This window comes from Neopelma chrysocephalum, unplaced genomic scaffold (assembly GCF_003984885.1).
Source record: "Neopelma chrysocephalum unplaced genomic scaffold, ASM398488v2 Primary Assembly neopelma1_45, whole genome shotgun sequence".
Lineage (NCBI taxonomy): Eukaryota > Metazoa > Chordata > Aves > Passeriformes > Pipridae > Neopelma > Neopelma chrysocephalum.
The window spans coordinates 12,131,643-12,157,248 of record NW_020897704.1 but is presented as its reverse complement, the minus strand read 5'-3'; the positions used below and the strand labels follow the sequence as shown (position 1 = coordinate 12,157,248).

General features: G+C 41.1%; 2 protein-coding genes across 13 annotated transcripts in view; one reads left to right on the top strand and one right to left on the bottom strand.

Annotated features, from left to right (window-relative positions):
* The window catches only part of GSAP (gamma-secretase activating protein), a 44,197-nt gene extending 28,755 nt beyond the window's left edge, over positions 1 to 15,442 (top strand). For 3 of the 5 annotated variants that reach the window (XM_027679418.1, XM_027679416.1, XM_027679415.1), the window contains 10 exons: positions 323 to 354; positions 1,901 to 1,962; positions 3,453 to 3,548; positions 8,146 to 8,216; positions 8,813 to 8,907; positions 10,022 to 10,141; positions 11,140 to 11,201; positions 13,067 to 13,171; positions 13,322 to 13,415; positions 14,801 to 15,442. In XM_027679418.1, the coding sequence (XP_027535219.1) occupies positions 323 to 354; positions 1,901 to 1,962; positions 3,453 to 3,548; positions 8,146 to 8,216; positions 8,813 to 8,907; positions 10,022 to 10,141; positions 11,140 to 11,201; positions 13,067 to 13,171; positions 13,322 to 13,415; positions 14,801 to 14,901 (838 nt within the window). In that variant the 3' untranslated portion in view covers positions 14,902 to 15,442. Of the gene's footprint in view, positions 1 to 322; positions 355 to 1,900; positions 1,963 to 3,452; positions 3,549 to 8,145; positions 8,217 to 8,812; positions 8,908 to 10,021; positions 10,142 to 11,139; positions 11,202 to 13,037; positions 13,172 to 13,321; positions 13,416 to 14,800 lie in introns of those variants that run through there. The other 2 variants (XR_003533598.1, XM_027679419.1) reach the window with 2 other exon arrangements.
* A 759-nt stretch (positions 15,443 to 16,201) lies between these two features.
* Positions 16,202 to 25,606, bottom strand: part of CCDC146 (coiled-coil domain containing 146) — a 69,836-nt gene continuing 60,431 nt past the window's right edge. For all 8 annotated transcript variants that reach the window (XM_027679409.1, XM_027679408.1, XM_027679410.1 and 5 more), the window contains 4 exons: positions 20,947 to 21,075; positions 19,338 to 19,475; positions 17,739 to 17,987; positions 16,202 to 16,753 (listed from right to left, as the gene is read on the bottom strand). In XM_027679409.1, the coding sequence (XP_027535210.1) occupies positions 16,535 to 16,753; positions 17,739 to 17,987; positions 19,338 to 19,475; positions 20,947 to 21,075 (735 nt within the window). In that variant the 3' untranslated portion in view covers positions 16,202 to 16,534. The remainder of the gene's footprint in view (positions 16,754 to 17,738; positions 17,988 to 19,337; positions 19,476 to 20,946; positions 21,076 to 25,606) is intronic.

The window sequence follows — 25,606 nt, the reverse complement described above, 5'->3', positions numbered from 1 at the left end:
ATTAGATAGCTTTAAGGAAGATTATCCAGGTGAAAATCAATTATTGGAGTCCTTGTAATCACCATGGGATGATCTGAAATACACATAGGCTTCTAGAGCTAGGGAATTTGAGAGATATGAAGAGTTATTCTTATGCTACCTAGACATATAGATTTTTTTTAATGCTATTTAATATTTTTACTAAATGTAGTCACACGTACTGTTCTCATATTTCTTTAGCTGTCTTTGAAAGATCAAAGATTCATTAAAGTGTTTTTATGACCTTATGAAATCCTGTAGAGTATTGCATATGAAGCACACTGATTTTTGTTTCAAACCCCAGGGTGCTTTCTCATCTGGACGCTTGGGACTCTGGTAAGTAAAACTTGTCTCAATGTAGGCCTTAGCTGTAAGGTTTATTTTAGTATTTCCATCTAGCTGTTGTTTGCTAAAAATAAATTGCTGTGTGTGTTTTCAGCACAGAAGAGTCTGAGGAATTAAGATAAGCAGTTATTAAACTGGAAGAAAACTTTCATGTACTGACTAGGAAATGCTTGAAAACAAAGTTCCTACTTCATATTGGATCTAACAATATAAGCAGTAGAACTTTGCCTGCCTAAAGATTTTCTTCTTCAATGACACCATGTTACTGTTGAGGTTTTGTCTGCTTACAGCTGCCTTTGCAACAATCAGAACTTGTGCAGGAGATTAGAGCTGGTGAAAAATCATGGTGTGGAGAAGGCAGATGTAATCAATTTCCCTAGGCCAGGAGCACTTGAGATTTTGTGATGTTCAGTTCCTGTCACAAATAAGTAAAACTGAATTTAGTAGTGAATTGTGTTCCTGCTCTTCACACATCAGTACCTTCTGTGTGCCCTGCCGCTGTGTGCTGTGAAACGATGCTGATCTAAGTGCTGCTCTCACCTTTTATTACCATGAATTTTCAGTGCACTCATTTCCAGCCCCTAGCACCAGTCATCTGTGCCACTGCTAGTTATTGCAGTGGTCTCTGACTTTAGGGGCCTTGTATCAACTTAGCGAGCCTCAGCTTCATGCTTTCAAAGGTGGTGGTTGATGAAGCAGTCAGATGTTTAACTGTTAGTAGAGAATTTTTAAATAGCTGCCAGCCAGTAACAAGCATCAATGTAGCGTGTCTTCCCTGTAGATTTGTCCTCAAGTCCCTTAAAATCAAGCAGCACAGGTCTTTGTACTGCTAAGTGTTGAAGTAATTATATTTCAATGTGAGCAAAAATAGCTGAAAATTTGTAAAAAATTGGCACTTGGTTCTGTAAAATGTTGACTTGGTTTTATGCTACATGATGAAATAGGAGATTGTTTTTCTTCCTTTGCTGTTCATAGACGGGAAGCACTGATTAGGAAATACAGGTTATTAATTTCAGTAGACACTATAACCTCCTTCCATTTAGTTAGAAAATTATGTTCTTTTCATAATGGTCTGCAAATCTGAGTAACAGGAGCCACACCATGGGAGAGAACCAGGAAAGTGGGAGGTGATTCCCTGGAGTATTTCCTTCCTGTCTAGCCATTTCCTTGGAAGACCCATGCAGCTGTTTTAGCTTGTTTGTTTTTAAATGACGAGGTCTAAATAGCATATGCACTTGCACTGGTGTTACCAGAAGGTTCTCTGTGCCTCTTTGCTTTCTTGAGTCACCACACTGTGACAACTCTTAAATATCAAAGGAAAGAGGAAGAAGATAGCAGATAAAGAGTGATTTTCCATTTCTCAGTTCTCTTAAGCAGTCCATGATTCTTCACTATCTTAGTTCTGTAGCTGAGTAGATCAAACCACAACTTCTGTTTGTTTCTAGGTGTGTTCCTAAGTACTTTTGAAGCTGGTTGAAGTTTCGTAGTATTTCTGCAGTGTCCTGTCCTTGAATGATTCTTCCTCTGTTTATTTCAGAGGCGAGGCTCGTACCTCTCTTTGAAGAGGAGGATTATCAGCAGCAATTACTGATGGGACTGGTATGTGCTTCTGTCGGTGTGCACTAGGGGACGCACAACCTCCACAAATATATTAAAAGTGAGCTTTTAAGTTTTAGTGCTGAGCTCAGTCTCACCGAGAGTAGCTATGGGGCAAACACAGTTCCTAAGTTTTAGAGTTCATAGTCAGGATACCATCTTAAAGGTCATCATAAGGCATAGGGGAAAAACACCAATTGAAAGTTGATTTGTCAAAATGCTTTTTCCAACTACAACTTCAGCTAGAAACTGTTATTCTGTCTTCTTGGAGTTCATCTTAATCTGTCAGTTCTTTTTGGACTATTTTACATCTTTAAAACATTGAAGTTTGCAGATCTTCTTGCTCCTCAATTTAACAGCTTTTTTTACTGTCTTCTTTTCTTTCTACCTCACTGCTGGGACTGCTTCATCTCCTGCACTGTTTTCAGCAGTGACCTCTCTAAACCATCTACCATTTATGTGCTTATGGGTAATATATCCTGTCTCAAACTCCTACCTGTCCTTCCTCTGCCTAAATATACATCTTTACTTATGTCTTTTACTGTTAAACCGTAAGGAAACTCTTTGGCATGCACTGGAAAGTCTCAGCAGTGGATCTGTGAAGAGCATATCAACACTGTCCTATCTGTTCACATCTGAGGCAATTTTTCCTTCTTTTCAGTCTTGTCACCTTGTTTCCAAGTCTTGCCTCTCATTCTCTGAAGCTTCTCTGCATTCCTTCCCTGCTGTTTATTCAGACAGATCCAAAAAGCAGGTCACTGCTGTCCTTTGTCTATGCCTTCCTCATACCTGTGTTGCTGTCTTGACACATTTGAGATAAATCTACATGTAAATTCCTTGAGACAGAGATTTTTATTTGCCCCAGTTTTACTCTGAGCTTTGAAACAAATCATGCTGCTTAGTAATTCTCAGCCAAGAGCCAGCATAGACTTGAGTTGCAATCTGAAGCCATGCGAGGTCAGCGAATATTTCAGAAAGGAGAGGGTAGGGAGTGGCATGGACTGTATGATAACAAACACACAATTTTAAAGACTTTACAATTAATGTTTAACCTGAAATCGCCATTAATCACTCTGGTTCTCAGGTTCTTGGCTACTACTACAAACTGTACTTGAGCTAGTTTTCTCTGAGAGATTTTATGTAATACTTAGATTCTCAGGATTCAGTGCTCATATTGAAATCCTTCTTTCACCCTGTTCACTTGGCTTGACACAGAGAGATGTAAGAACTGTAAGCTTTTTCTCTTCAGTGTCACTGAAAGTTCAACTTAGCACTCATTTGCTGAATTTGCCGTCTTGAATATTCACATCTGCTGTTGAATTTAGCAAGACTGGACTGTAGCTTGGGATCTCACTCTGAACTGGAGTTTTGTAATGCAGAAACATTTTGCTGAGCCAATGCCTATTGGTCTGGCCCTGTACCTGCTGCAGCTTTTGTATCTCTTTGAAGATGCTCAAGGAAACTGAATTGTTGGGTTTGGTTTTTTTTCCTAGATGGTTGCTCAGCTAAAGGATCACCTTATGAGACATCTACAGTATGTAGGAAAAAAGAAGATTGATCAAATAGTTTTGGATTACGTTGCAAACCTGGTTAGTTGGATTTCATAGTCACTGTTTTCACATGCATTAGTTAGATGGTAGATCCTTGGGTATGTAGGATTTGTATATATATGTATATATTTGATGGAAGGTGGTTGTTTTTAAGATATTTAAACATATTTTTCAGCTTAATATTGTATGTATTGATAAAGGAAATTAATAATATTTAAGTAGTTTTAAAAGAGTTATACTGGTCACTTGGAATACAGAAGAAACTGTTCTCTTTACAGCTTGTACAAATATGCTCTACTCACAGAAGTGAAAATGAGAGCTCATCCTGATAAGTTCAAAGAATGATCGTTAGATCCTTTTAGTTGCCTTTAGAAAACATTGCTGCAAGTCCTGAATAATAGAGGTGCCACCAGAGGAAATACAAATTAATTAAAAAAAGATTTCACTAAAATATGACACATGGGTAAAGCATCACTGCTCCTACATACTGCCCTCATTGGGCTTTTTTTGTGTGATAGGAGACAGAGTTTTACATGAAGAGATCTGTGTAAACTACAGTGAAAATTTTTCTGTCTTTCCTCCTCTTAAGAGAAACTTAAAAAAAAAAGCTCTGAAAACTATGACTGTCGTGCACAGAAATTCTTGTACCTGTCTTTGTTTGTCTCAATGTCATATCCTTTAAGCACAGAACACAGTTCACAAAAACTTGTGTGGCAACTACTAAATCCTGTTCTTCGTGCAAGCCCTGCCACACTGTTCAATAGAAACTCCCCACAGTGCTGTTTTCTGGGAATGGAAACCTTGGGAAACTTTCTTGAGGCTACTGATGCCTGCATCTCTTCAGAAGTCCTGTGCAAGTCAGCTGTGCTGTCAACCTTACAACGTTCTCTGAACCACTGCAGCTTCACTGCCATTACTGACTTTTCAGGCCTCAGTTTATAGCTTAACAAGTTATTTCACTGGTAACTGGTAGGCTTTTCTGCATCTGTGTAGAAAAGAAGGAAAAACTAGTGGCTGATTAAAATAGGAACAGTACAACAGGAACCAAAGCTTTGTACCTGAAAATGGTGGTGAAAAAGCGCAAGTGGAATGCTTGTTCTCCTTTCATGCAATTTCTAGTAGTAGTTTGTTCACTTTGAATAAAAACTTAAGATAAAAAATATGAAAACACCCATACAACCTTGATCTGCAAGACTAAATTATTGTAGACTAATCTTGCAAAATAAACCTCAGCCCTCCCCATTAGGGAACTCTCAAGATTAATTTTTTTTTTAATGTCACTAACAGTAAGAGTTCTCTCCACTCAGTTGACAGGCTTATTCTTAGAAAAGCTACTATAAACAAAGATAACCCTGAGATTAGCTCAGTTGGTTACAGCATGGTGATAATAACACCAAGGTCATGGGTTTGATCTCTGTAAGGGCCATTCACTTAAGAGTTGGACTCGATGATCTTTGTGGGTCTCTTTCAACTTAGAATATTCTGGGATTCTATGTGTCTCTAAAAGTTGCTTCTGCCCTCTGGCTGGTGCATGTTAGGTACTGCTTGGAAAACTTTAAAATTATGTCATTATTAGATGTGAGTTTCCCCTCATCTTAATCAGAAACTCTTACATCTTAAACCTTTCTATATCCTAAGTGTTTGAATTCTTCAGGGGAATAATTTGTTTGAGTCTTCCAGCAGTTAATTGTAGCATCAGCAGCATGTAGCTGAGCTATTGAAACTAGTGAAACAGAAGAGACTTGAAATTATTTGCTTGTCTGTTTGCCATCATAAAATAATTTTTTATTATGTTCAGGATAATTTTTTATTATTCTCAGGCTGAGAATAGGGCTCTGTGGTGTGTAGTCGCTGTGTAAATCCATTGCAGCTGAAGTCAGAGTAGCCAAGACCTGGGAGCATTGACAGTTTCTCATAAAACAACAGACAAGGGCTGATTGCTGTCAGAGAACTGGGTCTACTTGTATACAGAGAAGTAATGTGGGGAAGTGTGAATGGCATGTGTTGGTGGGAATTCCTTCTTTGCCAGAGTGTGCCTGGTTCCCAGTCCATGTGCCACCACGCCTGCAGTAGTTTTTTGTGTGTCCATAGTCTCTCTCTCCCCTGCAATTACTTTATCTTAGCTTTACTGCATATCTGTTTCTTTCACTCTTTTCATTTCAGTGAGGCAGGAAAGGGGAGAAATAACTTACAGAAGCAGTGTGACAGAAGAACTGACAGCAAGCGGAAGGGGAGACAGGGTGAACAGGCAGCCTGTGGCACAGGAAAGAGGCAGACCTGAATACATTTGCTCTGCAAGTCACTGCAGTAGCTGCACCTTTTCCTCTGATGTCTGTGGCCATTTCCTTCTGATGTGGGCTCAGCTGCAGAGGAATAGAAGACAGAGACCATTTGGATTTGAGTTTCCTCAGAAGTTGTCATATCCTCTGTGCAGGAGGGGATCTGGAAGACAGCAAGACCTTGTCTCACTCCATTTTCTCCTTTGCTCCTGATTCTTTTCTTTGGCTGCTCCCATGTCTTTCCTATAGAAACAACCACAGGAGATGAGAACTTATGGTTCCTAATTACTTTAGTGGAACTTCGCTCTCCTCGTTCCAGGCAGCATTGCCTGGAAATGCAGATGTTTCAAGGCAGCAAGGACAGCACTGTCAGCCTAGACCCTCCTGCATGCAGTCTCACTGTTGGTCACGTGTTCTCTCGTTAGTTTAGAGCACTCCAAGGGAGATGTCTTCTGGTACTTGCCCCAAAAAACTTCGTATTATGTATCCTTGTTACTCAATGAAAAATGGCCTTGCCTGGTATGGGTGTAGCTCTTAACTTGGTTCCCCCAGAGAACCTCTGCTAACCTTGGACAGGAAACTGTCTGTACTCCCTCTATCAAACAGATAATGTTTCCTTTCTCTGATGCACATTATCCTGTGTATTATATTCTGCAAAGAAGTTTGAGACATGACTTCTCTTTCTGTATGTGTTTTCTGCAACGTCCATGGTAGACATTGATTTCCAAAGTGAGTCATGCTGTTGGTGAAGGTATCCCGCCACAAGCATGCATGTATTTAAGATTCAAGTATGTTGTGATAGTGAGGTTAACTGTCGCTTAAGAAGTTGCTAGCTTTCTATACTCTGCAAAAGCTGTACAGTGTGCTATGGTATTAAGCAAAAATATATTCATTCTGGAGTGTGATTCTCCTGAAAACCATTTTTGTTGCACAAATAGCAAGTGGTGATTTTGGAGCTTGAAAGAACCCTCCCTTCACTTCAACACTTATCTTCAGTTCCAGCTGCAGCTCATGATGCAGAGGCCTTAGCTGCACCCTGTGTGCTGGCCAGGGGTGAAAGTCATTCCAACAGCAGGTGCAGTTCTTGTGACCCTTGTCTGAAAACTGGAAATCACTCGTTTCCTGGAAAATTTGTTTTACTCCAGAAAGATTAAACTGGATCTTTCCACTGCATCTAGTAAGTGTAGAGATGGAAAATATTAGGTAGTTATTTTGCATCAGGTAGCTGTGCAAGCCTGGCTCGAGTGGTGGAGGGACAAGGTGCTGTCTTGTAGAGCTTTCTGGCCAAGGTACAGAGGAAAACTCAGGAGCAGTACCAAAGACCAGTATTCCAGTTCTGGCCTTTGCATGTGAATGTCTCCTGTATGTCCTGTTTCCCTCTTGCTCAGAGCCTGTGACAAGTTACACACTGAAGAGGGCAAAGTCAATGAGGGGAAAAGAGAATGGGGAAAAATTATTACTGGATTCTGGCCATCTGGAGCAGAGAAAAGGGTTTGTAACTTCTCGTGACACCTCTTTGCAGAACAGGGGTCAGTCTCACTTCCTGAAGGTTTCCTGGGATTGATTGATTGCTGTGCTTTGAGGGCCAGAGACAAAAGGCACAGAGGAAGTGTCTCAGTTATGTTACTGAGATATGGAAGTGGTTACACATGACAGCCATGAAGAAGTTATTTCAACTCTTTGTAGGTGGTTTCTCTTTCAGCTGCAGAAGCTGAGATGGCCCAAGTGTGAGAACAGGGCTTGTGGCTTTGGTGTGCTGACTGTCTGTAGTGGAGGTCAGTTTGGGAGCACAAAGAAGCAACAATATGAGCCAAGGGATTGTTTTATTTCACTATGGACAAAAAAGAAACTCAATAGAGGAGGGGAGGCATTTGCTTGTCTCATCTTTCCTCCTTGCCAGAACGAGGTTTGAGATTCCTCCTGCAGACTTTTCTTGGCAAACTGAGGATTCCACTGTCTTCAGTGTCATCCACTTTTGCTGAGCCCTTGGGACTGTTCCTTGACAAATGCTCAGCCACTTGGACATGCAGTTTTTGCTTCTGTGGCAAACAGATCTTTGAGAATTTGATGCAAGAGCATGAGATGAGTTATCTCCGAGAAGCACCATGTGTTAAGTTGCTGTATGTCTTGCACAATGTTTTGATGAGCTTGAAGCACTTTCAACTTCTGGAATATTGCAATTCAGTTACAATTCTAATAACTTTACATTTTGAGCCCATAGGGAAAAAAAAAAAGAAGACTTAGTAGGAATCTCATGAGAAGATTTTAACATAAACTGGTGTGTGAAATGAATGAAGGGCAAGGGCCTGCTGTACACAGGCTCCTGGAAACATCCAGTCTTTTCTTTGTTGTTTTAGCTGAATCTGATACATCGAATAATGAAAGAAGTTTGGAGGAGATACCAGCTTCATTCCTGTGTCTTCTGCTTGTGAGCAAGTGATTTGTTAAAGTTTTCAGCTTGCCTTTTAAAATATGGGCATAATGATTTTGATCTTCAAGAGTACCACTGGTTTGAACAGTCACTGCTTATGCTGCTGTGAATGTCAATGCAACTGTCACCTATTGTTCCTAATGACCCTGCTGGCCCTCTCTAAATTATTTTAAATTATTTTAAATATTAAATATTTTCAATTATATTAACCAAACATTTCTACAGCTGGAGTTCAAAGTTACTGAGTTTATAGTGGTCCTAAGCTGGGTAGTGGGTGTTAAACACCCACAAAAGCCAGGTCCCTTATACCAGCACCCTTCCATCTGTTGCTGTTGATTCCAGGTGCAGCTGAGAGACTTGTACATACGCAGCAGTGGGGGGAGGAGGTGGGGACACCGGAGCAACTTTTTGTGGCAGCACTGGGCAGCTGGTGCTGTTGGGTGACAGACACCTCAGTAAACAAGGCAGCATCTCATGGCACTTCACCCCAAATGCAGACATTTAGTGCCCATGTAGTACAGCAAATTGACCATCTCTCCAGCAGAGTGTGGGCACCTCAGGTTCTAAATATGTTGCTACTTCATTAACTACAGTGACGAAAGAGGAAGTGCAGGAGAATTTGCGGTGTTCCACATCATGAGTCGGATTCTGGAAGCAGCAAATGGCATGTGCCTGCCTTTACCTCCTGGTAAGTCCTATGTTTTGCTGGTTTAATCATAACTGAGGAGAGCAATGCTATAAATTCCTCCCCTGAGAGCACTAGTTGCAACATGTGTCAAGTTAGCTGTGGCAGTATTGAAATCTAGTCAAGACAGTTACAGAGGGGAAGGCCTTTGATAAACATGTGCAAGTGAAATGAAGCAAAACTAAATAGTTTTTAGAAACAGAGACAACAAAACAGGGGTTTCCAGTGGAGTGCTTGAGTGCAGTCTTACCTTAGAACTAAGATTTAGATTCCTTTCATTTCTATATGTTTTTAGAAAACTGGAGTTCAGTGTCTAGAGCCACAAGGGAAAATTCCTTCCGTGGAGCAAAAAGAGTGTTTTTTCTCATGCTGTTGCCCTGCTAATATTTTTTCAGTTTTATCCTGAAAGGATTACCTCCAGCCTTGGTGGAAAAGTTGGTCTTGATAGTAGAATTTGATTTCCCAGACCAACTCGTAATCACTTATGGTCTTTTCAAAGCACTTGCTTATTTTTGTTAGGGAAGGACTTCTTAACGTCTTAATGCTTTCTGAGTCTGATTGACTCTTTCTAGTTTGTATTTCCTGATCTGTCTTCAGTCTTTGAAACTGTTTTTGGTATGAGTTGTCCCTCAGTCCACATGGGCACAAATGCTGCCATGCAGTAATGTCATGTGATAACAAGACAATTGTCTGGCTGATGTTTAATGAGAAACTGAAGTGTTAACAGAGCCTGTGGGAGTGTGTGGGTGGCAGTCACATATGGAGGGTGGTGAGGCCTCAGGTTTTGATTAATTAGGAGGAAAGAAAGATATAAAAGACAAATTAATAGAACAATTCAGATATGAGGCAATAGCCTGGAGATGTTTTGTGACTCTGTATGACTTTAATGCCTATTTTCAGCCCCCTTGGCTTTTTTCTTTCTGATAGGATTGTACTTGAGAGGACTTAAAGGATGCCTAAATAAGACTAAATGTCTTGATAAACTGACTTCTTCACCAACTAGAAACAATCAGAAGTTAAGGGGAGTGATGGTTTTAGCTAGAGTAATGCCCATCTCTAATAGAGTCTTAGGAAAAAAACTCCCATATTGTACCAAACAAGTTTGTCTCTTTCATAGGTTTTCACACTCTGCACTTGGGTCTCGGTGTTCGTTGTCTCCCTCTGCACACCCTCCTGCACTATATTGATATTGGAGTCTTGCAATTGACAGAAACGTGTGTCAGGAAATTGCTGAAAGGTACAGTGAGCATCAAGTGTTTCATTTGTTACCAGCCAGCTAATGGGGAGTGTTGTCCTTCAAGCCACTCAACTTGGACACAGGATTTATTGCCCAGGACACTCAGCTCTCCTTAGAGTGTTGTTTCAGTGAGGGCTGTAGATGATGGTGTTGCCTACCTGAAAGGGCTCAGACTACATGATTGGCCTTATCATAGTACACAAATATCTGTTTGGAGAGAATTTGAGTTTATAGCTTTTCCACTTGGGACTTCTTAGAAAAGCAAATACTAAAGGTCATAATAGAATTTATTGGGAAATTTGTATGACTATGAAAGTGCACACCTATGTGTGAGGAAGTTGGTCTGCTATCCAGTCCTCAGCTTTTGCTTTAATTATGTTTGGAACAAGAGGAACAGGCCTGTCAGTCTGACTTCAGGGCCAGGGAAGGTCACGGAGCAGATCAACCCAAATGCTATCACAAGGCATGTGCAGAGCAACCAGGGGATCAGGCCCAGCCAGCACAGGTTTGTGAAAGATAGGTGCTGCTTGACCAACCTGATCTCCTTCTATGACCGGTGACACGCTTAGTGGATGAGGGAAAGGCTATGGGTGTTTTCTACCTGGACTTTAGTAAAACATTTGACACCATTTCCCACATCATTCTCCTGGAGAAACTGGCTGCTCATGGCCTGGACAGGAGCCCTGTTTGCTGGGTAAAAGCTGTCTGGTCAACCAGGCTCAGAGAGTAGTGGGGAATGGAGTTACATCCAGCTGGCAGCTGGTCACCAGTGGGGTTCCCCAGGGCTCAGTATTGGGGCCAGGCCTGCTTAATATCTTTGTTGGCAGTTTGGACAAGGGGATCAAGTGCATCATCTCTGAGTTTGCAGATGACATTGAAAATTGAAATTTTCAATTCATTACAGAGGTGATATTTATTAAGCATGTTTTCAATGACAGTTGAAAGTTTGTTATGCAGTTACTGATTGTTTGATTTGGTTTTTTGCCTGTTTCTTGTAGATCTGGATGACACTGAACAGAATGAAAAGCTGAAATTTAGTATTGTCATGAGGCTTCCTGAGGTAACTAATGACTTTGGATGTAATTTCTGGGACTTTGGAATTGATAGAAAATTCCTCTCTGTGCGTAGGATCAAGCCAATGGAAGACTTGGCTGTGATTCAAATAGAGCCTGATTCAAATATAACCTGAACATCTACAGTTTCTCCATCTGCTGCTCCTGGCTGTAGGATACCCTAACTTAAATTACAGATTTGTCCATAGTGTTTTACAGTGTCTCCATGACCCTACAGGAGTCAACAAGACTCTGCTGAGTACTTGTCTGCATAAAGCAATGAGGGTTTAATGGGGTTTAAAGGGGACTTATGAGGTTTTTGTGGGGGTGTTCTAGCATCCACAGAGCCTTTCTCACTTGTGACCTCTGCATTTGCTTCTATACACTTTATCAAATATGTTCAGTACAGTAAAAGCTGTGAAAACTGATCATACCACAGCTCTGTGGAGGAAACTGAATTATAAGATCTCCCCTCAGTGCAATCTCTCAGCCTCACCCATCAGTGACTTCCGTAGCCACACAGTAATTAGTTCGAGCTAATAACTGGTGCTTCATAAAAGTTCCAGCAGAATGGGAGATGGACTTCTCCCCTTTTGCTCTTATTGCACACCACAGGATTGCAGAGGAAGCACAACATCTCAGTGGGCAGAGGAACACCAGGGATCCCCCTCAGGGAGTGCCAGGCTTTTCTCAGCATAAGTTGCCCATTGTTTGCTCATTATGGGCTGTTACGTATAGTTCAAATGGCCAGAAGTGCCACTTGGGTGTTCCTCTAACAAAGGCTTCTTTATTTGGCAGCAGTTTTGAGAAGGGGTAGAGGAGGAGAACTCCACAGGATGTCCTTTGTCCTCTGTGTCTTGTTTTGGGCCTGGGCTGGAGAGCTGAGGTCAGCCCCCGGCCTGTGGGTGGGGAACACCATTCCAGCGGGCTCTGACGAAGGCTGAGCTGGGAGAGCTGCAGGGGATGGGTACTGTTGGCTACACACAGTAGACTCAGTGCCTTATTGTGTCTATTTACAGCTTTGGGAAAAAATGCAGGGAGTAGTTTGTTTGCCAAAAAGGTCACTTTGGGGTGACTTGGACTATTTTGAGCAGGTTACATTCAGTAGATGACTTCAGTTCCATCAGAAGCAAGGACTTAAGCACCATTGAAACTGTACAGCATTTACTGCATTGCAGTACAGCTGAAAGGGAGGGGGGAAGATCTAGATAGGGAAAATATCAGAAAGTGGAACTGATTTCACAGTAAGTTCCTATTCTTTTGCTTGTTGGTTAGAACTGCAAGCTTTGGGAAACCTGGTTTTGAATCTCTTGCCTCTGGGAATGTGAGTCAATGTTATCAGTTTCCGGGATGATGACCTGAATAATGGGATCTTAACTGTATTCTCAGTATGTCTACTTGTTGACATTTGGCTTGTGTAAGATTCCTGAGACTGAGCCTAAAGGAAGCCCTGTCCTGAATGGAGCCTTTAGGAATGGGGTATCTACATTATTCTTTGGGGAAAGAATAGATACAAACCAGAGTCACAGTAAAAGATAAGTGGTCATTTTAAGCCTCAGTTGATATTTAAGTACACATGCCAAGTGGGACAGTGGCACTGGGACAGATGGATTGAGCTGAGTACTGAGCAGTGAGGTTTTGATTTCCCACATTTTGGGAACATATGGAAATCTTTTAGTTATTGGCTATGAAAGGAAGGCTCCTTGGCTACAGACGATGACATCCTGGCTTCTGTCATCAGTGTGGGAAAGCAAAGCATCTGTGTTACAGCCTGGATTTTGTTTCGGGTCTTTTTCTGCTTTTCCTCCTCCTAAGCTTCCACTGTCCTGTGTATATCTTCTCAGGTTTTTGGGTTTTGTTTTTTGCTTACTAGGCTCTTGGTCAAAAGGTCCGCCAGTTTTGGAATCATCCCATAAATGCAAATTTAATTGCACGGAAATATGTTAAACTTTTGCTCGAGAACCTGGGGAACAGGCAGGTAAGACCACAGAGGCCTTTTTTTTTTTCATCTTGTGCTTTGACAGTGTTGAGATTGCTGAGCTTTCTTTAGACTCTAATACACTAATGAAACACTGAAACTTGGTACTGTGCAACTTGGAGAGCTAACCTGCACTGTTCTACCTTACAGTGCAGCAGGTCTATCCCTGAGAGATTCTCAGTCCCTGTGGAGTTTTTGCCACTGAACTACCTGGCGAGTATGTTGACAGAGATAGAGAATCAAGGTAATGTTAATTCTGTATTTTGGAAGACCAGCAATCGTTACCCTTTGATGCTCACTCAGATGTATCCTGACTATATTGACATAACTTAGTTCTAAAACTCCAATGATGTCTGAACACATAGGTCTGGTTGTCTGTCTGCTGATGGGAAGTGCCAGGGGACTTCTTCACTGCATATCCTTTCATCCAAATCCTCTTTGTGTTGGATCCAGATAGCAAACCTGCATTTTTCAGAACCCATGTAGTAAAATGTGGTTGGTGTACAGCGTGGTGGTAGCTGTTGTGTGTTCAAATGGGGAGAGAACGGTTTGGTCCTTATTTATGTTCCTTGTGGTAGCTAAGAGGCAGCCAAAATCAGATCTTCCACCTTAGAAAAGAGTACCCATATCCCTGGATTCAGAGGTATTCTGAACTACCAGACATTTCTCCTTGCCAAGCCGTTCATTTTTGTGAAGCGCCGTTCCCACTGATGAGGGTCTTTGCTTCATCCAGCGAACCTGAGCACCTGGAGGTTTTGAATTCTGCTGAACAAGCAAGGGGAGGGATTACTGGCTGTGCCTGTACCAGTAAGCAAAATATAGTCAGGATAAGGACCTGAAGGCTAAACTGAGATTGTCCAAGTATGGGTATGTCCATTTGGGGAGGAAAAAAGAGTTAAACCATATAACAATATATGACCATGGGCCCTAGGCCATCTTATGCACTAGCACTAACACAGCCATTGTGCTTTAATCTTGGTTTGGATCTCCAGTGTAGAATTGGTTTGGAAATCCCTAGCAGCCTCCAGAGATGGTTTAGCTTCCCCCTGTTTAGCTTCCCCCTGTGTAGGGTATCATTTACTTACATCCCACTAATGGGACAAGGGACCCCTGGTGGCCTAGTGGTTAGCATGCAGGACTCTCACTGCTGCGACCATGGGTTCGAATCCCAAGTCCCCCGGGCAGATGGTAGCTCGTTAGCCCTGTGAGGCCATCCATCTATGAGAAGGTCACTCTAAACAAACCTACATCCTGAGGACCTCACTGCCACTGTCCAAGCTTGCTTGGCCCCGGCAGATGAACCTTAGGATTAAAGGGTGGGCTCAGTTCAGCGCAGGCTGTGTCTCACCTAAAAAATCCATTGCGCAGGCTGGAAAGGTAAAAGACCTTTCCCCAAATCTTCGTTCGCGAAGACTGGCCATTATTACTAATGGGACAGTTTTTGCTGTGGGTGAGCATCCAAAGGACACCACTGAAAGCTGTAGGTATTTTGGGTACATGAAAACACAGTTCTGTCTATTACCCCTTATCTTTTGGTATTGTAGATGAAGATGTTTAATAGACTGCAGGACTATAAGTGTATAGGAGCATGTACAATTTTGTAAATACTTTCTCACCATGTTTTTCTAGGTGTGCATCCATATGAAAAACAAGACCATGTTAATGCAAGATTTGTAGAGGAAATGGCACTCCAGCACACTATGACGCTTTTGGGCCTCAAATATTCATGAAATATTGCGCTGTTGAAGAAGTCTGTCGAACTGTGGTGCTTGTGTAAAAGTATTCACTTAAATGCCATGTTGTTTTCCAAATCACCTGCAGTTTTGGGTAGCTGCTGATACTGACATGAGCTACTCAAAGCAATGTTTGTTCCAACATACTAAGGTTGAAATTACTGACTTCTAGATAAATCCTAGAGAAATGCATTTGACACAAACCCAAGTTTAAAATGTATCTATGGTTTCATTTTGAAGTGGTCAAGTAAGTGGAACGACAGCGGGTATCAAAACATGCTGTGAAAATTGGTATTAATGGCACATATTTTAACAATACAATCCTGGAAAAGGCAGTCCAGTTGTACAGAAACAAGAACCAGTAACTTTACTCAGATTAATAAAAGGATTTCTTGGTGTGATTATGTAAAGCAGGTAAGAATAACAAATCAGTTTTGTGTCAGGCATCAGTTATAATGTATTCTTTCCTTTTAGTGGTCATCAGTTACCTTATGGTACTTCTGCCTCTGGAGCTGCATTGTAATATTTTCAGTTTTGTAATTAACACAAAATATCATCTCCTTAAAGTGCATGTGATAGATTTTGTTGTGGGTTTTTCGTCTGTTGGTTTTGAGTTTTTTTAAAGATATGTATAAAATATTGTAAGCAATACAGGATAAGAAAAAAGCTTTTGAAATTTATCTTAGCAGTATCTTGGACAGAGTTTTACATACTTCTTTCTTACAACTTCTAGTGTTACAGTTCAAACCTCAGCTTCAGAAAGAAGCTTAGGAGGCTGTTTTTCCTTTGTTTTCAACTTTTATTTGTACATTACTGAGCCAGTATTGTTTGTTCTTTTGTTTTAAGTTCTGAACTGTGACATTAATTTAAAATGGTAATAGTGGTTTGCTATGCAGAGAAAATTGTCAAGTTCTGCCATGCAGGATTTTCTGCAGTCTTTATTGGATTTTACAACAACTCTACAAAATTTCAGCCTATTAAATTAGAGAAACTCATTAACAATTTGATATATTTTGGAGGGTTTGAATAATAACTTCTGATATTTTCTCTTAGTAGTTTCCACTGATGCTTCCTCTTCCTTACCATTGAAATAAAAAGATCTGGTTCCTGGGAGTGACTCTGCAAGTTCATGGTCACTCTTTTGTCCTTGCCATCAGTGAAGTTTTAGCTTTCTCAGTGACTGCATACTGGGAAGGAATATTTTTTTCAATATAATTAGAATTTCTCTGGGAAGTTTAAACTCCAGACTCAGACTGCAGAAAGCCATGTTGGTGTGTAAGTGGTGGCCACTTTGTTCATATTATATTAATAACAACAGAAGATTTTCTAGCCTTTTCTTTTTAATTAAATGTATTACAACATATCCTCAGATGCAATAAAACTCTACCTGGAAAAAAAAAAGGATGGCGTGATGACCACTAACTTTTCTTAACGCTTTAAAATACTGCACTCCATTTGGGATACCAGGAAAAGAGGCCTTGGATCACCGACTAGTTAACTGTGCTTCTGGCATGAAAAAATACTTTGTTTTCAATATGGAATTTGGCTGAACACTAACAGACATTCCTTCGGTGCAGTGTAAATGCTGCTGACCCTTAGGATTCAGCAGCCAGAAATGGCTTCTCCTGCTTCAGGTGCTGTCTGTTGAGGTTTCAGATGGCTGTGCAGTAGATTTGCTGAAATGTCTCTGATCTGAACTGGATTCACTTGGTCTGAGAGGAGCCAGAGCACCGTGGGCCTTTGGGAATGGGGGACACTGTTTCTCATCTGGGATAGAGGTGGTTGGGCATCGTTGGGCTGTTGTGTGGGCGTGGCCAGGCACTGCATCTTGTTCCTTCTCTGCAGGGTCCTGTCAGAGAAACACAGTTTGATCACATAGGGATTGTGTGCTTTAAACTCCAGTGCTCTCCTGAGCCAATGTACAGAATCTGTGACAAAGGAAACACCATTAGTCTAATCCTTGGCAAGCCAGGAAAGCTGGAGGGGTATTAAAAGCATGAGGTTTTGACCATGTAGAAGGGAATTTGTCCTTTTAAACAGTTGACAGTTTGAGCCTGTCATGCTTTTGTTATTTGTGAAGAAAACAGATTAGAGGAACTTTTAAAAGCTGTAATAATTGTAGACAGAACATCTCAGGAACAATTCTGTTCCTGAATACAGTTACTGCAGTGAGCTTTTATGCACAGCACTGAAAGGAAACTGAGTCACAGCATGAGGGGAAGGGTCAATGACAGAGAAGATTCTTATTCTAAACCATTACTATTCTGTAGGAGCTTTCTGCTCTGGGATCACTGACTGTCTCAAGGACAGAGGCAGTGTCCAGCAGGGTAGGGTTTGAAGCACTATTTGATGTGCTGCCCTGCCTACCCTCAGTGTCTTGCCCAGCAATCTGATTTCTTGCTGCTTCTGATCTGATGCTCATTGCATTCAATATGTGGGAGATGCTAAACTTATTTTTTCTGAATACCACACCCCACCTTTTGCAGCTTTACCTTGAAATCCAGTGGAAAGCAGTATTCCACTGATGGCTGCCTCACTCATCAGCCACAACATGGTCACACAAACTACTTTAATAATCCAAGGCAACACTTTTAGTATATGACCTCCTAAAGACTGAACAACCCACTCTAAGCGGTGTTGCCAGACTACAGTTAAAGCTCCACAAACCCACCTTAGGAGTTGTCTCTGTACCATGATCTGCACTGGCTCCTGGAGCTCTGTGTTTGCTGGTGAGTGGCTCCATATGAAACCAGCACGGTTCTTTTAGAAAGACCAGTTAGAGTAGTGAAGGGATGGGGCTGAACACCAAATTGCAACACATGACAAAAACTTACTTCAGCTCTGGCTTTAGCTACTGCTTTGTATGTCTTCTCACTGCCTAGGATCTTCAACCATTCCTTTTCTGTTTCCTTAAGAGGGGGGAGACCTTGACTTATCCTCCATGAAGCAATCATCACAAATTGTTCTTTTTCTTTCATTTCCTGCTGGAGTTGAAGGACAAGTGATTGCTTCATGGTCAGCTCTGCAATAAGAGCCCTCCTCTCCTGGGTTTTGTCCTTTATCTTCCTCTGCAGTTCACTTATCTGGAATTCAAAACAGCTGCATTGTAGTTAGGGTTTCCTTTTAGGCACTTAACTGGACATGACACTTAGGTCAGCATTAGGTATCTGAAAACAAGTTCAACTTGACACGGTTTTAAGTAATAGTTCCGTATTTGAAAATTACTTAATTTCTGTAAGCACTTGGAACCACAGAAATTGGCAGCTCAAGAAGTCAGATTTACTCCAATATGAGACACAGAAAAGCACATTTGTCATTGCCTCCTGCCCTTTTCAGCTGGACAGCAATATTCCCCCTGCCCCCAAAGGCTCAGGACCCCAATTCTCTTTGAGTTTATGCACAGTTAACTTTGTAATAAAGGTGAAATAATGCCAACCCTTATAAGATAATTTAGTGATAATGCAGATGCAGAGAGGCTATGGGTTGTGACATTATCCTCACAAGGGACACAACTGAAAAGGAATGTGACAGGAATCCTTGAGTCTGACTGGAGTGGTTTAAAAAAACCCAACAAAACTTAAATACTCTTTAAGTGACTAATAGGGAATTGGGAGAGTCAAAGCACTCGTGAATGTAACTTTTGGCACACTGCCATTCTTACAGTAGTTTATTAGCCCATGGCCATCATTTCACAAGCACACAACCAGGATATTTCTCTGTCTGTGGAAAATGAAAGATTGATAATAAAAATCTGTTTCGTTTTAAGATTTTCTGCCTGCCAAACCTAACACCTAACAAAAGAAATCAATCCTGGCCTTGTTTTACATTAATTACCTAGCATTTTTTTTCTGCCTTTCCCTCAGCTCTGATCTACTTGCAGCTTTTTCATTAGGAATTTGGGAGCTGGGAGCCTTTTTGGTCTTTCACAAACAATATTACTGGCAGTTAAAAGGAAATAGCTGTCATTATATAAAAATAACTGTATTGAAAATGATGTTTCCTGTGTGATTCTCCCTACCTAAATAGCAAAGGAACTTTGAGCCAGGTACCAAGTTCATCTTAGTGTATGTTGGAGTAGAATTTACCTTTCTTTATATCTTTTTAGCCTTTGACATATTTGTTGTTAAGTACACGTGCAAAAGGAGGATTCTACAAAGTTTCTAAGCATCTACTTCAGAAAAAACTAATCCTATATTTTTGTGAAAGGTACCAATTATGGTGGAATTTTCTTTTTGAAAGAAAGTGCATTTGCCTAGTGGTTTTGATATTATCTGTATTATTGCTACTATGCATGTTTATAATTTCTGAAGAATAGCTTATGACTCGCCTATCAATGTTTCCAACCACTTTTGTAATTTGCAAGTGAATCACCTCTTGCCTAGATATTTCATTTTGTATAGGTTGTCAAGCAGAGTGTGCAGTGCCCTCCTTACCCTTCTAGCGAACAGCAGCGTGTCCTGCTTCCCATTCTCTGCCTCAGCACGGATTCTGTCCGTCATTTCAGAAATGGACTCGCAAAGAAATTCCTTCTGCATCAACTTCTGCTCCTTTTGCAGCAGCTCTGCTTCCAGCTGCAGCAAGGAGGAAGACAGAGGGTGTAAGGAAATGATAGGGGAAGGTGCAGCTCAAGGTGTTCTTTGATTGTTTTGAGCTGCTGAAGTAATACCAAAAACCCCCAAACACTTTCACTATCAGTTTTCTCAAAATTTTCACCCTCTCTGCCAAGTATCAGGCCCAAATTGGCTCAGTTGGTTACTGTCAGTCATACAATTCTTCTATGTCAGACTGGGCCCTTTTTGGGGTGGGGCTTACACTATTGTTACTGCCTTGCTATGCTTTTTTTGAAAGCAATGGGGGTTTTTCCTAGTGATTTTTTTTTTATGTTCTCGTTCCTTGAGTCACACCATAATGGGAAGGTTTCAGTTCTTGCTTTGTATACCTTTTCCCTCCTGATGATAAAAAAAAAAGTATGGGCTCCATAAACTAACAAAACAAATACAACTACAATGACTTTCATTCCCAAGGAGATTGAAATAGATGTTTAAATTTATCATGGGTCCAAGAAGCCCTGCTTTTTAATGTGCAGGTTGATGAGAGCAGGCTGTGTTGTGACCTGCTAGGCTATGCAGAGCTCCCTCCAGTCAAGGAGTATGGGACAGTAAGACAAAAAGCTCATGTAATACAAGCAGCAGTGTTCAGGGTATGTCCTTACAAACTCAATTTCAAAAGGACATGGGTGTGTGCTGCTCTGGCTTTGCTGCTGCTGCCCTAACATCTTCAGGGCCCTGTGGGAATCCCCCCAACACTAAACACAGTGGGAGGAGTCTTGTGTCTCTATAAATGGAACAGACAAAAATATATAAGAAAATGCCATGTCTGCTCATTCCATTTCTTTACCTTCTTCCCTACCCCATACAGAGGGCTCTGAAATTGGCTTTTGATTGGACCTAATGCTTCCCTCCAAAGTCTCTTGGGGCAGTCCCCAGCGCTGCAGCTCCTGGGCTGGCCTGGCTGCTGCTTCTACCAAGGCTGTTTGGTGGCTCCCTGTTCAGCAGGGAAGCAGAGCAGTAGAGCCCAGCCCTGACAAGGTGGGGTGTTTGATTCTGTGTCACACAGGCAGACTCTGTTAAGAGGGTGGCAGGTCTGCCTCCCGCTCACAGCCCGTGTGTCGTGGTGGAGCCATGTCCAGTTGCCAAAGACTGACAACTGTTAGCAGTTTATTGTTCTGCATTTATCTCCCTCTGCTGCTTTCCTTAGTGAGGTGGGTGTGGACTGAAGTGCCAACAGTGCGAATGGACTGGTTAGCAGAGCCAGGTGTACCTCACAGAGCTCCCCCTCCCCAGCCTCTGCTGGAAGAAGTCAAAATGCCCCACATCCAGTTGACCTGAAAAGCAGACACTAGGCTGGAGTTCACAATAGCCAATCATAATTATTTAAATTCCTCTTACAGAAAGTTTATTTTAAAAATAAAAGACAGAATTTGCATTTTATAAAAGCAGACGAGCGCAGCAGGGTAGCTTATGATGTGAGAAGTGATGTTACCTGTTCAATCTTTTTTAGCAGTTCAGGTGCAGATGGGTCCTTCCCTCCCATTTCATGCCTTCTGCTTTCATTTGTGGCATCATCAAAAATTTTCTCCAGCTGTTTAATCTTTTCCCTGCACTGGGAATACTAAGAAACAAAAAGCCACAACAGTTATTTGTTCCCACCAAACTCATCCCCATACCTTGCTCCGTAGACTTCAACAGACAAGTTTCCTTGTTCTGGGAAGGAGGGAGGGTAACACAGAAAATTATGAGCCCTTTTAAATTTTTATTTTAAAAGGGAACTACAGTGTGACAGTTGCAGAATGGAGGAAACCCTGCTATCTGACAGAAATTGAGTTCCACCTGAGGTCCTCAGGCTATGTTTTTTTTATCCTCAGTAATACAATAGAAAGTCCTGCTTCCCCACAGGTTGGTGCTGAAGGTCTCATCCCTACAGGCATCCAAGTTTTCTACACTGAAGTTCCCAGGCACATGTCCTGAAGTGACTCAGCGGTGACACTGAGCAATGCGGTACCCCAGGGACTCATAGAGGCAGGTGTTCCCTGACCTTTCTGATGTGAGACCTTCCCATGGAATAACACTTCCCAGAACATGCTAAATGGACATCCAGGCTCCACGTAAATCCTCACTGAAGGAGTGACTGGGACCATTTTTTCATGTTTGGACTTGCAAGACTGACAGTGGTGGGGTCGTGTGCTCTGATGAGCACCTGGCCATCTGTCAGTGAGTTGTCACTGCAACCTTGAGCTATTAGCACTGACGTAACACTACCCAGGTACAAATGTTAACCATCCACTGCAGCTGATGATTGATTAAGGAAATAAGTGATTACTGGCTCTCAAAGTTATGAACAGTCACCAGAATATACAGTAAATGTTTAGATGTTGCTGGGATGGGGTTTGTTCCTGGAAGTTAACAAGTCATATTTAACTAGAAAAGGGAAAACTGACAGGACTTCTCAGATGTCAATGGAACAGTATCAGAACAATTTTTCTAGTAAAAAAGTACCACACAGCTCATTCCTGTATACTTTGTCTAAAAGCAGGTAAAAACCTTAAATGACTGTAATGACCAATTTCCTCAGCAAACCATGATTCAGCACATAACTAATGTACTGAAAGATATATTTTAATTATAAACAACTAGAAGTCAAGCCCAAAAATACACAGAGTGGAAGAATGCAAAAGTAGGGCCAGCACAGCAGGATGCAGCTATGCTTCCAGTGATCTTTCTTATCTGGGGCCAAATTTCTCATCCACTAACTCAGGGAAAAATACCTTTTTGGAGGCAGTGGTATCTTAATGAGATTAGGGGCAGCTCACCAAGGAAAATTTTGCAGGACTGAATAGTTAATTTAGAGAAGGACTATTGCAACAAAACCACTGTCCAAAAATCCATAAAAAAATCCATAAAAAGTTTCATGTTAAATCTAAATACTAGGCTTGCTTTCAAATGCAATATGAATTTGAAGTGATCAGATGCAAGACTTTATCTGAGTTCTAAGAAATTCTAAGTCTCAAAATGAAAAAAAAAATCCTTTCTTTCTTGGAGTGGATTTGATACAGGGGATAGGAAAAGGCTCTAGAAGAGCAGCTTTTCTATGTTGGATTGTAATCTGTCGGGAGGGATGGTTGAAGGATGACCACACAGGAGGGAACATATGCCTAGACTGGTCTCAAAAAGTGGACATCCAGTGCTTATTTTTGAAATCTCAGAGACAGTAGGTGAGGTATGTACAGCACTAGGAAAGGGCAAATATTAGACTTACTTTCAAAAGTGAGGGGGAAAGGAGCTATGGAACCATAGATAAGTTGCCTTCACTTTCTGAAGAATAAATCTGGAACACATCATTAAGTCTCCTTTGTTGGTGTCAAGAAAAGAAGAAGAGCAGGAATAATAGCCAAGAGAGGTGTGTTGAGTCATGTCAAACCAGACCAATGTACTATTATGATGATTTCACAAGTGTATGGATGACAGATAATAGGTATCATACATCTTGATTTTTACATAGCTTCAATATTGTCTCATGTAATTTTCACAAACAAGCAAAGGAAATGGGTTCTTGATGAAAATATATGGTAAGTACCTCATCAGCAGTATAAGGTTAAGCTCAGAGAGACTGCAAGTATTTTTTGGAGAAGATTCAAATTCAAAATTACCTTGGTCTGAAAAAAGGTCTGAACTAAAAAAATAATATTAAATTAAAAATGCAAGTTGCTAGATGTAGGCAGGAAAAGTTGCCTGTACAAACACAGAATCAAGGTCAACTGGTTGGGTGCCCTTTTTTAAAAATGGGTCTGGTTGTTACATACATTTACATGAAGACGAATCACTGTCACGTCAAGAAAAGCTGCCATCATACCTGGACACATAAGCAGGAATGTAACTTGCAAGATGCCTGAATGAATCCTTTCACTCTCAGCCACTACACACTACCTCAGGACAAATAAAGACCATATTGCCAAAAATAAAAGAAATGTAGAAAAATAGTGATCTAAGAAAATCTGTAAGGGCTGGTTGAAAGAAACAGGGCTGTGTAGCCTAGCAAAAGATGGGAGAGGAACATGGTTAACTTCCTTCCAGTAACATGAAATGTTGCAGAAAGCAAAAGAATGGTCTGCTTGTCATGTCCCTGGTGTACAGAATACAAATCAATATTCTTACACTGCAGAAAGAAAGATCCAGGCTAAAGGTCAAGAAAATCTTTCCACTGTTAAGGAAGGACTGGGATAACTTGTTGGGGAAACAGGTTTCCCAGTGGTGTCTTGAAAGCAGAGCTTAGCCCTCTCAGGAATGACAGGCAATTTGATGCTGGCATAGGAGCAGGTAGCAGATAAACTCTTTACCTGTCTATTAGTCCCATTATTCTATGCCTGTGGTGATGTAGTCTGGAGATTTTCATGGGATTGTATTAAAACCTGGACAAATATCGTTGCCAAATGCCTCAAATAAACTGACAGTCCTTGTACATTAGCTGAACTCTGAGGCATGAAAGTCCCATCTACAGCACCATGACAGCTCAGCAGGTCTAGATGTTGGACTAATTAATGGTTGATGCTAAGTATTTCTCACTGATGCATGAAGGCAGATTAGTTTTTATGGGTCACTTCAAGCAGCAGGAACAGCCCCTTGATGTGCAGTCCCAATTAAAAGTTACATAGTTTTATGCCCAGAGAAAATCACCTTACAAACTCACCAGGTACATTTTTTGTGTCAGATAAAGGAAGTACCTGTAAATATTTCTATTTTTAAATCTTTATATTGATAGTAAGAAACCTACCTAGTCCATGTTACTAGCACTTGCTTAGAAGAGGTCTGGTCTTGCTTCAGAGTAGGGGTTTTTTGGCTAAACTATTCACTGATGTTTCACTCTTTTGTGGAAATAGGCAGCTTCTGATGAAAAGTGTACAAGTGGAACATACATCACTTTGATGATTAAGCAGCTCATGTGGAATATGAAGCTGCTCAGGTGAAGTGTTTGTTCTTGCTGAATTGGCACCCAGCCCTGATCTGGGCTTTTCGCCTTCCCAATGGGCACCCCAGCTGCTGAGATTATGGGTCGGTTTCTGCAGCCTGTAAATACTTCTGGTTTTAATTCTTTACATTTGTAGTAATGAAATACCTAGTCCATGTTACTAGCACTTGCTTCAAGGAGGCCTGGTGTTGCTTAAGACTGAAGGAGACAGGAAGGGTAGGAAAAGGGAAGGAGAAAATTTAAGAGGCACAGATAGAGGATTCAGCCTGCCCATATCAGAAAGTCTAAATTTTATTTAAATTGTAGATGACTTTTAGAGAATCACAGAATCACAAAATCAATTAGGTTGGAAAAACCTCTGAGGTTATTGAGTCCAAGCTATGACTGAACACCACCATGTCAAGTAGACCATGGCACTGTCATGTCTAGTCTTTCTTTAAACACCTCCAGGGATGGTGAGTCCACCACGTCCCTGGGCAGCCCATTCCAATATCTAATCACCCTTTCTGTGAACAATTTCTTCCTTCTTATATGAGTTAAAGTTTCCCATGCCATTGATGGGCAGAGGTAGATGCCTTGAGAATATGTTTTATTCTTGTAGCAGAGCATACAATTTCTTCAAAAGGCCAGAAGTAAGAGAATAGTGCAAGCACTATTAAACAGTGAGTCACAGCTGCCACTGATGCAAGTTTAAAAGGCAATAGTAAACCCTAATTTTGATTTTGTGCAGGCACTAATGGAGTATGTATGGGGAAAATTACCATCTGCAGATAAGGTCAAAAGTAAATGAGCTATTTCAGAAAGCAAGGAAAGAATGTCCCAAGAACTGCAGTTTGTTAGTTGTTTAATGTTATTTTGTAACTAGAACTAAAACTTACACTGTTTTTGTGTAGCAGAAAATATATGTGGATTATATCATTGTAGGCTGCAGAGTTTCCAGAGTAGGCTCAGGGTCAAGTGTGAATTGAGTTATTATTTCAGAAATTTGACGATCTAAGTGTATCTCCCACCCCTCCACCTACTCCATCAATACAGTTTTAACAAATTTTATCTACAGTCCCATTTTTGCCCCATGACGCCCATTCTCCAGCTTAGTCATACTGACATTTCAGGCTATGGAGAAGGTTAGCTGAGATTCCATACCCGGGAAGCATTTGGCATGCGTGTAACAAAGTGCATC